The sequence below is a fragment of the Amia ocellicauda genome, chromosome 10 (genome assembly GCF_036373705.1).
Source record: "Amia ocellicauda isolate fAmiCal2 chromosome 10, fAmiCal2.hap1, whole genome shotgun sequence".
NCBI lineage: Eukaryota > Metazoa > Chordata > Actinopteri > Amiiformes > Amiidae > Amia > Amia ocellicauda.
Window position 1 is genome coordinate 34049662 of NC_089859.1, and position 14211 is coordinate 34063872.

Below are 14211 nucleotides of genomic sequence, written 5' to 3' on the forward strand. Positions count from 1 at the left end.
CCTCCTTGCACCCCTTCATTGCCCGCATGGCGCCTTGATGTAGTGCTGGACGCACTTTTCCAAGCCCTATTTGAGCCACTGAACTCAGCTGAGCTTAAGCTAATGTCACTGAAGACTGCATTTTTGCCGGCAATCACCTCCGTGTGTCCGTTTTGCAGGAGATGGTTCCAGGGTTACGCTGTGGCCTAACCCTGCGTTCCTCCTGAAACTGCTGTCTCCATTCCATGTCAACAGGCCTATTGAGTCCTCCCTTCGCTTCAGAGCAAGAGAGTCAGCTTCACCTGCTCTGCCCTGTGCGGGCCCTCCGGTTCTTTTTGGAACACACTAAGGACATTCGGCGCTCAGACCAATTGTTTGTGTCTTATGGAGTGCAGACACAGGGCCGGGCACTTTTAAAGCAGCACCTCTCGCATTGGATTGTAGACACCATTACCATGGCCTAAGAGTCCACTGGGGCCCTGGTGTTTGAATACCTGGTGGCCCACTTGACTCAAGGCGTTGCCGCATCGTGGGACCTTTTTCAAGGCACCTCCTTGGCAGACATTTGTGCGGCTGCAGCTTGGGCCTCGCCGCTTACATTTGCCCAGTTCTACAGGTTGGACGTGAGGGGACCGGTCCCTTCCATTGCGAACCCGGTGTTGGCTGCAGACAAGCCCCAGTAGCCTATGGGCTCTGGCTCCTGATTTCCTCTCCCAGTCTGCCCCTGTTCTACACATTCTGATGGAGCTATTTGAACTGTGTCTTCCCTTCCACCGGACTATGCCTTCCAGTCGAGCACCCACACAAGCTGCTCCTGGACTTGCTGACAGCCCTGTCGATGTGTTCCCAGGGTCTGTCATGTGGCCTCAAGGTACATTGCCTTATAAGGCCGTCCCGTATATAGTTTGTTCATTATGCATTGTGTTGCTGTGGTGCATGCGTCTGGCCTGTACCCCGCTCTGTATATATATATATATATATATATATAAACCAATCAGCCATAACATTATGACCACTGACAGGTGAAGTGAATAACACTGATAATCTCGTTATCATGGCACCTGTGAGTGGGCGGGATATATTAGGCAGCAAGTGTACATTTTGTCCTCAAAGTTGATGTGTTAGAAGCAGGAAAAATGGGCAAGCGTAAGGATCTGAGCGACTTTGACAAGGGCCAAATTGTGATGGCTAGACGACTGGGTCAGGGCATCTCCAAAACTGCAGCTCTTGTGGGGTGTTCCCGGTCTGCAGTGATCAGTACCTATCAAAAGTGGTCCAAGGAAGGAAAAACGGTGAACCGGCGACAGGGTCATGGGCGGCCAAGGCTCATTGATGCACGTGGGGACCGAAGGCTGGCCCGTGTGGTCCGATCCAACAGACGAGCTACTGTAGCTCAAATTGCTGAAAAAGTTAATGCTGGTTCTGATAGAAAGGTGTCAGAACACACAGTGCATCGCAGTTTGTTGCGTATGGGGCTGAGTTGCCGCAGACCAGTTAGGTTGCCCATGTTGACCCCTGTCCACTGCCGAAAGCGCCTACAATGGGCATGTGAGCATCAGAACTGGACCACGGTGCAATGGAAGATGGTGGCATGGTCTGATGAATCACGAGTTCAAGGTGTTGACTTGGCTTCCAAATTCCCCAGATCTCAATCCAATCGAGCATCTGTGGGATGTGCTGGACAAACAAGTCCGATCCATGGAGGCCCTACCTTGCAACTTACAGGACTTAAAGGATCTGCTGCTAACGTCTTGGTGCCAGATACCACAGCACACCTTCAGAGGTCTAGTGGAGTCCATGCCTCGATGGGTCAGGGCTCTTTTGGTGGCAAAAGGGGGACCTACACAATATTAGGCAGGTGGTCATAATGTTATGGCTGATCGGTGTGTATATATATATATATATATATATATATATATATATGTGCTAAATAGCAGGACTGTGGCTCCGTTCTGAAACTGTGTAGAATGGAGCTCAGTGCTGCTGTTCCTGATGGCGCTTGAGTTTCGCTTCCTGGCTCTGGCTGTGTGCCATAGAGCAAGAGTCCGCTGCCGTTGTCCTCAGCGGTAAGCACTTGAGCAGGCTCTTGTGTTTCGCTGTGTATATACAGTACAGCTAATGTTGCTCTGCGATAGCCAGTCTCACCAGCAGGTGTCAACTGCTCCTGTGTTCCATGGGTGGCACCCCGTGGTGTATATAGTTTGTTTGTACGAAATCTAAGTTGTCAGCACAGTGGAGCTCTTCAACTCTGTACAATTCAGTTGAGTAGGATGCTCCTGTGCTGCGCGCTTGCTGTTACTCAATATGTACATATTGTATATTTTTGTTCAGCCTGGCTACTCTGTTGACTAGCTGACTATATATTCTGTTGTGTTTTTTCATTGGGTCTGTGGCCCCACTCCTATTGGATCAGGGGTCCACTGCCATGATAATGCATGGAGGCTGCACAAGTTGCTTGTTTGCCTGCACCAGATATTGTGCAAGTTGATTATGGCCTCGCTCCTAGATGCACTAGTGGAGCAGCCGGCCTTTACTATTGTTTGCGGAGGGCATAAGAGTTAACCTCTGTAGCCCCGGTAAGAGCGTGACTGTGGTCCTCGCTCCTGGGGGGCTCAGGTGCGGCCCTACTGGGACCCTGAGGTTACTGTCACTTGTGTTGCTGAGGCCCCTAGCGGTACACCTCCGTGCAGGCTCCCTTATCAGCTCACTGCCTCCTCCCTTGTGATGGTTTTGTTATACAGTAACCCCTCCTCCTTGGGCATTGCTTCCGACTTGAAAGATAACGATAGGTTGAGAATGCAACCCCCGGTTATCTGAAAAAGGAAGCACTGCTCAAGGGTTGCAAGGTCACGTGGGAGTCCTAGCTCCAGGCAAAAGAGGATGAACCTGCGCTGACATCACGTTTTATAGAACAGGAAGTGGGAAGGGACCTGTTCTGAGTGACGAGCGCAGGGGCCAATGGCAGCTTTGATAGAGTGACGTTTCGATCGGGTTCTTATGGAAGAGCGCAGAATCCCCTTCCCCCTTGGGCAGTGCTTCCTTTTTTAGATAACCAGGGTTGCATTAGCAACCTATCGTTTTATTTTCCTACTTTATTATAGTGGTCTTGAAAGGAGATTAATTGAAACAGAAAAGGGAGAGTTATTTTCTATATGTTGAAAAATGACCAGTCATACTGCTTTGTCACATTCCTTTTCTTTCTCAATATCATGCTGGCTAGGGTTTCTCTTCAATGTGTATATATCATTAATTGGCCCTGTGTTTTCTGCAACTTCATAAAAAAATTAAGATAATTCAACTGCTATTCCCTAGATGTCTCTGCAGTCTCTTATTTTATAGTAATTGAATTCACAATTAAGAAATAAACAAATTGCACTTTGACTAATTTGAAAAATAACTAATTATGATTATAATCTAATAAATAGTAATTTAATAAATGGATGCAGAGAGAGACCTAAACATGGAGTCAGACATTGCAATCATAAAGCATGCAACAGTATTCTGTACACTAATGTGTATAATTTAACTTGTAATTTATCTTAAGACCACACTCAAGTCATCAATAGACAAACATTTATCACCAGAAAAAAAACATGGAAATACAAAAGGCTGAGTTTGACAGCTATTAAACAACCTCCTTTAGTTCAATCACAAGGGAAAGAAAGTTATGAATGCAGACAAGATGTAATTTTCATTTGTTTGTGCTAATATTCCCCAGAGGAGAAAATGAAATTCCCAAGCTACGTGCATTACTGCACAAACATGTAATAAATGCTGGGCCAATTTCTACAGCAGGTCAACTGAAAAGGGATTATCTACCCCAAATTGCTGGTATGCACAAGACCAAAAGTGACTGGAGAACAGGCAAAGATGCAGTGTACCTGTAGTTACTGACAAGTCAACAGATGCAAAAGATCATTGCAGTGCAGTGCAACAGGAACAGCAACTATACTGTAGTGTAACCAAACTGTGCTAAACCAAAGAAATGGTATCCCACCCATCCCTACTACATTCAATTTCAAAACAGAAGTGATGGAAATTGATTTTTTGTTTTGGCATGGCCTATGAATGCCCTGTTAAATTTGACCATTCATTGTGTATATTATATTAGATACTTGGGTATGTGTGGTAGAATCACTGTTTTATTGCTAGCAAAACAATACAAAAAACAGATCGCCTCTGACACCATTTGTTCACCTTGTTGTAGTGTTACGTTTACATTTTTCATAGCTTTCACATCCTTCATCTTTTCACCAAAACACAAAAGTAACGATGGTGATTATCAGAATTGTCATTACATTTTGTGTCACGAAATCGAAACACATCTTTTTTTATTCCTAGAACATGTCCTAAGTTTACATGTCATAATGAAGGGTTTACAATTCAGTGTTGTTACACAACTGTGAGACAAAGAGATTAATGATCTGTGATCTCACTGACAACCTGTATCTTTTGTATGTTTGTTTTGACCAGCAAACTAGATCAGTTGACATTTTCAAGAACATTAAGCTAAACTAGAAGATCTTCTACACTATATATTAATGCAGAATTGCAGCCTTTTTTATTTCAGTGCAGAAGCATATTTTGTTTTGCCAAAACCTTGAACTAGGCAAGGTCAGAATTTCAAAAATTGATGTCAACCACTGTACTCATCAAAAGACATTACTGTGTTATTTGGTTCCCCACTAGGTATCAATTTGATAAAATTAAATACATCTCTGTAGGTAACTGATTATCTCATAAAATTAGTTACATTTTTAGCAAATATAAGATACTTCAAACTTAAACTTATTCATTACATAATTTAGATGTATTTTGTCCATATATGAAAAAGATTCACATGTGAATCTGAATAATTAATATTATTACACATTTGTATAAAATATATATATATATATATAATATATATATATGCACACATCCATTTTCAACAACAGCTTTATCTAGTACAGGGTCACAGTGAGCTGAAGCTTTACGTGGGCGCATGGCAAGGTGTATCGCAGTCCATCGCAGGACAATGTACAGTAGTCAATCAACCTAAGCAGCCCATCTTGGGATGTGGGAGCACCCTGGGAAAGCCCACACATCCACGGTGGAGAAGATGCAAGGCTATAATGAAGCAAATACTAAATAAACTAAAATTTTCTAATGACTTAAAACTGGAAAAAAAAAATGAGTAGTGTTTGTCTGCAACTGAAATCAATTTTCTTTCTCTCGAAATACAAGTTTACTTTTATAAAAAATATATTTTATTTTTGCCTGAAATGTGTGTATTTGTTTATTTATTTATTTATTTATTCAAACAGAAATTGATAAGGAAAGTTGTGGGGACCCAGGGACACCTTTATATGGCATCCGGGAAGGCAGCGGATTCTCCAATGGCGATGTACTGCGATTCGAGTGCCAGTTTGGGTTTGAACTTATTGGAGAAAGATCCATCTCTTGTCAGAACAACAACCAGTGGTCTGCAAACATACCAATCTGCATATGTGAGTATACATATTGTAAAACTGCATGTTTTCATTCTTCCCCAATATATAACAAAAGGTCTGTTTTCAAATCCAGATGTTGTTTGACATGATCAAAACAATAGCAAACAACTATGCTCAATGTTAAAAAAACTAAACAAACTTGATCTAAGCTTTATGCTAGCTTATTAAAATTGACAAAAGTAACAATATGGCAAACAAAAACAAGTTAAAATAAGACCTCAACAATTTGTAAAGATCAGAGGCCGAATAGCTATTTTACTCCTGGGCGCTGCTGTTTTACTGTTCTTTGCTAATTGCCATGATACCGAAACATAGTAAAGTATGTCTGATTTGATATGCAGATTGCAAGAGTAAAACTAAAACAACCAGGGGCTACACATGAATAAATTTAATGATAACCATCTGAAAAGGAATCATGCATAGTCAGTATGCAGACTGAACATTAATGCTCTTTAAGAAGAGACCAGTTAAAGAGAAACATAGCCTGCATCTTTTGTTTCATTGAGATATGGAAGATATGACAATATGTTGTTGTTGTAATTATACATTTACACAAGCATGGTATGTCCATTAAAGTCCATTAAAAACAGTGAGATTGTTTTTAGAGCAACAGTTTAGATAGAACATGTAAATATCTGATTTGTTAAACGTGATACTACATTTGAAATCTGCAGTCCATTTAAAAGCCATGGAATAACAGTCAGTAATGATTGACTTTAATGATCATTTTTACCCTGTATCAAAACATTGACACATTCAAGCTTCACACAGTGATATCACTTGTGTATTTCAATATGCAACAACTCATCTCACCAATGTAAATCCACTCAACATATCACTAATCTGGCCTTTTTCAAAGACATGCTGTCAGAAAATGCAATGATTATTTCTGAGCAGTTATTGTACTGTCTTATGCAATTGTTTTGTTTACTTGTATTCTTTGTTGTCCTGTTGTTCACTGTTAATTTAATATTATTTGACCTGCCATTCCCCAAAAATGTCTGATAAAATACAGAAGAAAACCAGGGTTAAAACATTCTTGGGAAATCATCCATAATTTTGATACATTCAGTGCTCCGGAAATAATGTACATCCTGTACCATAGGCTTGGGTTTAAATGAAAGATCTTGAAATGTGTTTTTCAGTCCCCATCCCTTATTTACATAAATTAAGTTTTACTTGTTTATTATTTTGCATTTTGTATTTTGAACATTGTATTTCAGTGATCATACATATATTAACTTGACTCTTCAAATCTAGACAGCTTGTGTGTGCCAAATAAAGTAATACATATTACTGACAGCAGCTGTCATAAACTAGTCAAGGTATTATTATTATAATTGTAATACTAATAAGTGAAACATTGTTTATGATTTTATTAATCAAATGCTCCATTAAACTATTTACTATCTAAAGTAAGACACAGTACCTGGCATAGATTTAAGCTTTCTCGGCAGCTGGCACACAGAATTCTGTTATAAGAACACTCTCTCTCTCTCTCTCTCTCTCTCTCACTCTCTCTCTCTCTCTCTCTCTCTCTCTCTCTCTTGCAGTTCCTTGTTTATCTAATTTCACTGCACCCATGGGGACTGTACTTTCCCCGGATTACCCAGAGGGCTATGGGAACAACATGAATTGTGTCTGGCTTATCATCTCCGAACCAGGGAGCAGAATTCACCTGGCCTTTAATGACTTTGACTTGGAGGCACCATATGACTTTCTCACTGTGAAAGATGGAGAACAACCAGACTCAACTGTTCTGGGTAGATTTACTGGGGCAGAAGTCCCATCCCACCTCACAAGTAACAGTCATATTTTGCGTTTAGAATTTCAAGCTGATCACTCAATGTCTGGTCGAGGCTTTAACATCACATATAGCTGTAAGTATGAGAAAACCTTTGAAATTATTTGAAATGATATCTCATATGCATCTTTCTCTATGTTTATGCATAATTTTAGTCATCAGCTAGCACCAACTTTATTTAATTTTTTCCAGACAGTGAATCTTAGGTTGCAGATTATTATTAACATTTATTTCTTAGCAGATGCCCTTGTCCAGGGCGACTTACAAAATACAAGAGCAATACAAAGTGCAATAATACAGTGCAGTTCAAGGCATAATACATTTTACAAATTCCAGTTTACACAATGTAGTGCTATAGGTCAGTTCTTCATGTGACTGAAGAAGCAAAATGGTTTGAGTAAGTACTTAAAGATAAAAGTGGAGGATTTAAAATTAACAGTAATTAGAAGTGCAGAATGCAGCAATTTTTTATATATTTTGGGGGTTTATTTGTCTAATTGTAATTGTTTCCTTCCTTAAAATATACACTACCGGTCAGAAGTTTATATTGAAATTTAAGCAGTTCAAGTCCAGTGAATAACCTGAAATGGTACAAAGGTCACAGATCACTCAGTTTCATTTGGATTTCTTTGCAAATAGGCTTGTTTTGTTACATTATTTGATGTTGTATCAAACACAGAGAAGTTCAGATCCAATTATGTAAAATTGTTGTGTATTAGTACACTGTAAACACAGTTTTCCATCTTGACATTTTGAGCTCTCTACGGGTGTGTGTTGCTTCTACCAAAACATGGATGGTCTTGTTTTGATCAGTAGACTGTCTGGTTCCAGAATATGTCATAATTGTCAATATTTTCAGAGATTTTGTATTCCTACTGAGACCAAGTCTCAGAATGCTTCACATCGTTATAAAGCTGAGAGTCTCAGCTTTCATTGGATACCAAACACTTGGCAAACAACACAACAGTGACGAGCACACATGGGATTAAAGAGAAGCACATGGATTTGTTGCCCTTAAGGAGATACATTTTTTTAAAGAAAATGATTCTATGATTTATTTATTTTATCTCCAATTGTTTATTTGTTCTATGCTTTAATTGCAGAATACATTGAGACATTAAACTGTGTCAATAAAAAAAAAAAAGGCGTTCTAAAACTTTTGACCGGTAGTGTACTTTCACTCTTCTGAAATCCCTATCAATCCCAAAGTAGGAACACTAACTTTTTAAATGTTGTTGAAAGTAGTACTGTTGTTGTTTGTGTTTTGGTTTGTCGTTTCAGACAAGATAATTGTTTTTTTCTTTTTTTTTTTAACTTTTTTTGTAAAACTGTCAGTCACTGTTACAAAGGATATTTTACTAGTACTGCTTTAGCAAACTGGCAAATATAAAAACTGTGGAATTTGTGCAAAGAGAACAGTGAGAATTCTGTAAACTTTTACCTAGTGCTTGAATTATTTGCTTGACTTGAATTATAAATTGTTTGCAGCGCCTGCACTTGTTTTATGGGACCCAAATGGCAATTTATAGTCATATTAAGTTCATATATAGTTTCAATAAACTTGCAATACATTAACAGGGTATTAAGGACTCTTGACAATAGTTCTGACATTTATAGTCATGATATTAACTTAATTAGTAACTTGTAACACTTTAAATAGAAAGGTTAATGTTTACAGGTAATCCAAGTAAATGCATTATAAACACTTATTTACTTGTATATGTATAGAAAAATGTAGGGAGATGTTTGCTGCTGATACATAAAATGTATAAAAATATGAAATGTCAGTTTAATAAATGATAGTATATATTATATATATATATATATATATATATATATATATATATATATATATATATTTGTTAATCTAATGATAGTAATAATGTGGAAATGTATTCATGGAGTATACAAAAAGCTAAACTCTGAACCACTTTTCATTAAATACAAAAAAGCTCTGAAAATACAAATTCATCTGGGAGGCAGGATTATGTTAATCAGCACAACATAGTTGATAGATATTATCCATATGAAATTTCCCCTGGAATCCAGTGATGAACTTGGTTTTACATATGCATTAAAAACTCAGAGTCCATAGCACAATTATCCCTGTGATGTGTATAGAATGACATTGCTATGCAGACATTTTTTATATTGAAAAGCCAAGCAAGAGATTCTACAAAGTCAATTTTTAAAACATCTTTTTGGATTATACACACCACTTGTTTGCTCTCTGTGCCTTTTTTCCATTCCTCATTTCCTGCAAGCAAAATAGAGCAGTGGATTTCCAGCTGTTTGAGATTTCAATAATCGTGCAGTAAATCCTTGAAAGTTTTTCTCTATTTTTATATCACAGTGTCTGCAGTATGGAGTGTAATATAGTGATAGACTTAAATTAGGCTGAAAAACTGAAATGCAGGTTCTGAGTACTATTCTACATATCAAAGTCAAATGATCCAAATTATTTTACTGAAAGTATGTCAATACTGCTTTTGAAATCAACACCAATGATGATAATATAAATCAGTGGTATCATCATAATCATAATTTGGATTTAGATAACTTCATCCAAGGGGATATTAAAAAGGGTTAATTTACAAAGCCAAAAAAGGATAAACATACTCATCATCAACACCATCAGACTTCAGACCCATAAATGTAGTTTCCTCAGAAACTGGATGCTATATTAAATATTTGTTTGTATATTAGTTGTTGTTTTAGTTTTAATTAGCATCTCACATCTCAAAGCACAGGCAGTGATGCTGTTGATGCTGTATTGTCTGTGCTTTTTGTCCCTCCAAATTACTTGCCCTTTAAATCCCATTCAATAGTTATCTATTTGAAAAAATGGAAAAGGGCACAGCAATACATCAGTTATCAGAAAAGGTCTAATTTCTGTCTTAATTAGGCAAAGGTTATTAATAACACTGTAAGGCTAAGCATCTTAACAGTGACACTGCCTTTCCATGTCTTTATAGTTGTCAGAGGTGTGACTGAACACAACTAAATCTGTATTGGTTTTGACAAATGTCACATGAGTTGCTTTGAATTAACTAAAGTTTTCACTAGAAGCTATTCCCTATCACATAGCATTTATCAGTCAGTCTGGATTTGAATGAATTATGTTTAAGGCTGTTTTTCTCAATCATCCTGCAAGGGGGTTAAAGCTAGTTTATTGCATGCTTCATGTGTTTCCAGAAAAGCAGCTGGCAAGATAATGATTCTAAATAAGTTCAGAGACAGAATAGGCATTTCATAGTAAAAGGTCCTTTTTTATATATGTGATTCATATGTGGTTTTCTGCTATTTTGGTGCAGCTGAGTGATTTTAATTTTGAAGTCAAATAAAAATGCTCTGTAGATAAAGACATTTATAATAGATGGTGTAACAAAAGGGAGTGTTGAATAACCATTTTGTTTGATGGGCAATTCTATTGAAACCTGCAGTAGTCTTATTAAGCCCTTTCAGACATAATTTGACAGTGCTCTTGTACCATTTCCACCTACTATATTTCACTGATCTGCTTAGAATTTTTAGCAATTTTGAATAGTTCTCACTTACATATGTGAACTTTCATGAAGTGCATCTGAAATAGCTCCATTTTACTTTGTACAAATTTCTGTAGTCCTCTAATTCGATGTCACGAAAAAGAACTGCTTCCATATTATAGCACTGAAAAGGGCGTGAAGCAGCAATGTATGCTATTAGCACGAAAGGCTTGGATGTTTAGGTATTAAATCACATGGGAATCCAATTATTCATTGAAAGTGAAAAACTCAAATGTCTCAGTAGGCATTGAATTCAAAAGTGTTTGATATGTTACTTATGTGTATACGTGAGTCTAATGAGAAATTGATTGTGCTTTATTAGTAATGATATATACTTGAACACTGTGAAAAGAAAACTTTAAAACATATATTTAATAATATATATTTTGCACAAAACAGCAATTATTTTGCAGACATTGTGAGGAAGTAAAGGAACATCAAGAAATTATAGTTACTTATTGTATGAAATAATCAAATAATTGCCTAGTAATTTAATTTCATGTTTTGGCTGCTATTTCCTTTTTCTTTCTTAGCAGCCAATATATATATAATTTGTATTCTTTCTATCTTTTCTTATTTTAGCTTTTGGACACAATGAATGCCCTGATCCCGGGATACCTATAAATGCTCGTCGATTTGGTGACAATTTCCAGTTAGGTAGCTCCATTTCTGTCATTTGTGAAGAGGGATTTATCAAAACCCAAGGAACAGAAACCATCACTTGTGAATTGGATAATGGAAAGGTAATGTGGAGTGGACCCATTCCAAAATGTGAAGGTAATTATCTTTCATTCTGTATATATGTAATGAAAATGACAGACCTTAAGCAAAACAGACATGTACCAGTTATGAAACAGAAGAGTTTAAATAGGACTGGTTATATTGGCTGGAGGCTTTTAGTCTCTTTAGATTTACTAAAGTGTCAATCATGCTCTCAACTTAATCACAGTTATCTGATTTTATGTTATTAATATTTTACACATGGTCTGAAAAACTAAGTGACAAGAACTTAGGTCTTTTAAAAGATCAGAAAATAATGTGTTGACTATTTATTTATTTAGTTAAGACATTTTCCTATTAGGCATGCCTTAAACATTTATATTAGCTAGCACTTAAACTCTCATGCATGTTGATTTAGTTTAGTTAATTTTGGGAGTGCTTAAAATATAACTTAAGCATGAGTGTTGTACACAGGTTGCCAACATGATTACGATGTCTGTAACAGAGGTGTAGACTTGAGTCAAGTGACTTGGGACTCAAGTTAACTCGAGTCAGAATTTAAAAGACTTTGGGACCTGACTTGAAAAAAGCTGAAATGACTTAGACTTGACTTAGACTTGACAATCACTGACTTGTGACTTGACTTGACTTGCGGGTGTTTTACTTGGCATGACTTGAGAAAAAAGAAACTCACTTTTCAAATTTTTACGTTGTTTGTTATTGTACTTTTTTTGTTACATTCAAATGGATGTGCAGCAGTCTATGGATGAATACGGTGCTAATTGTGTCAGGGCCTGTCATACTATGTGTCCTCACCAAAGACTTTGTAGACACTAGCATATGCAAATTAACTTACGGTTCCTAACGTAAAAATCCCATACATTTTTCCCCATAGAGATTCAGAAAAATCACTCAAATAAGGTCTACGTTCAACACAGGCTTAGTATGAGTGGCCGTTCAATTCAAAATTAACAGAAAAAAGAAATCATATACCAAAGTGGATATATCATATAGCAGAAAACAATATTAATATACCAAAATAGGTATATCATATACCAAAGTGGATATATCATATAGCAGAAAAAATTATTAATATACCAAAATGGATATATCATATACCAAAGAGGATATAGCTCTACTACTCTGATACCGTTAAACACAGGGATATATATTTGAACAATGTAATAAAATAATCTGTACATAAGAAATAACATCCACACATCGGACCCGCAACCCTGAGCTTCAGCTGCTCATACTCGCCACGCAGCAGAGGATCATCCGACACTGGAGCCGCCCAGACCGGTGTCCTGATTAGCTGGATATGATTGAATTATTGGAATCTCCAATTAATGTATTAATTCAGAAAAAGGCAACAAAATGTGTGTGTACATATTTATATAGCCTACCTATATGTATATGTACTCTATACAGCTATAGCCACTATAGTTACTTCAATCTAGCCTATAGCTGTGTATACAGTTAACTACATTATATTAACTATATCACCCAGCAGTTTCAAGTGAAAAAATCTTTGGGTGATCCACTGCTGGGTGATATAGTTAATATAATTCAAAAATGAAAAATAACATTAACATACTGTATATGCACAAATGGTGTGGAGACAATTAATTGACAGTTTGATCAAATACATACATAAGGGCAGTACTGTGCAGTCATGAGTCTAGATCGGTTTCACTTCTCTTCATTAGCTGATATGTTTTGTCAAAGTCATGCTCCCTCCATTTGTTATAAACTTGAACAGCATCACATTGGTCACCACCAAATTATGTTAAAAAAACAGTTATTAATACATAACAAACAACAAATACAGTACCAGTACCAACTGTTATAACTGTAATATATGTATATTAATACATGTGTACAGTCAGCGATAATGCTCATCTCCTGCTCGTAATCGATCGATGCGTCCCTCACTCGGCTCTCATGCCTGTGACCTGTGAAGGATCCGCTCTCGTCTCTCACCAACTGTGCACACTGCGCATGTCCAACCCAGCATCTACACCACGTGACTTTGGTATATATATTTGTTCTGCTATGTGAAATATTTTTTCTGGTATATGATATATCCACTTTGGTATACAATTGTTTTTTCCTGCTATGTGAAATGTCCACTTTGGTATATGCTATATCCACTTTGGTATATGATTTTTTGTTCTGCTATGTGAAACATCCACTTTGGTATGTGATTTATATTTTTGTGCCATATGATATATCCATTTTGGTATATGTTTTTTTGTTTTTCTGCTATATGATATATCCAATTTGGTATATGATTTTTTTGTTCTACTATATGCTATATCCATTTTGGTATATGAATTATTTTTTCTGCTATATGATATATCCACTTTGGTATATGATTTATTTTCTGTTAATTTTGAATTGAACGGCCCCTCATAGCTTAGGCCATCTTATACATATTGTTGTGGAAGTTACCCTCTTTCAACATTCAGCCATTATAGGTCTTGAAGCACAAACTGACCGACAGCAAGGAAAAGCTAACAAAATGCTAAGTTTTAGAAGAACGGGACTACAGCACAGGTGCATGTGTCGTCTCCTCCACTAGCTAATGCGTCCTCGCTGTCCCAAGCACGATCACCTAGCTAGCTAAGTGGCAACTTTCTACATTGTAGCACAATCAGGTAGTGTTTAT

At 37.1% G+C, this 14211-nt stretch overlaps 1 protein-coding gene across 1 annotated transcript in view; it reads left to right on the plus strand.

The window, feature by feature from the left end:
- Positions 1-14211, plus strand: part of csmd3b (CUB and Sushi multiple domains 3b) — a 286431-nt gene that overhangs the window by 75577 nt on the left and 196643 nt on the right. Inside the window, exons 9-11 of the mRNA XM_066714578.1 lie at positions 5286-5468; positions 7025-7351; positions 11403-11597. Of these exons, the coding sequence (XP_066570675.1) occupies positions 5286-5468; positions 7025-7351; positions 11403-11597 (705 nt within the window). The remainder of the gene's footprint in view (positions 1-5285; positions 5469-7024; positions 7352-11402; positions 11598-14211) is intronic.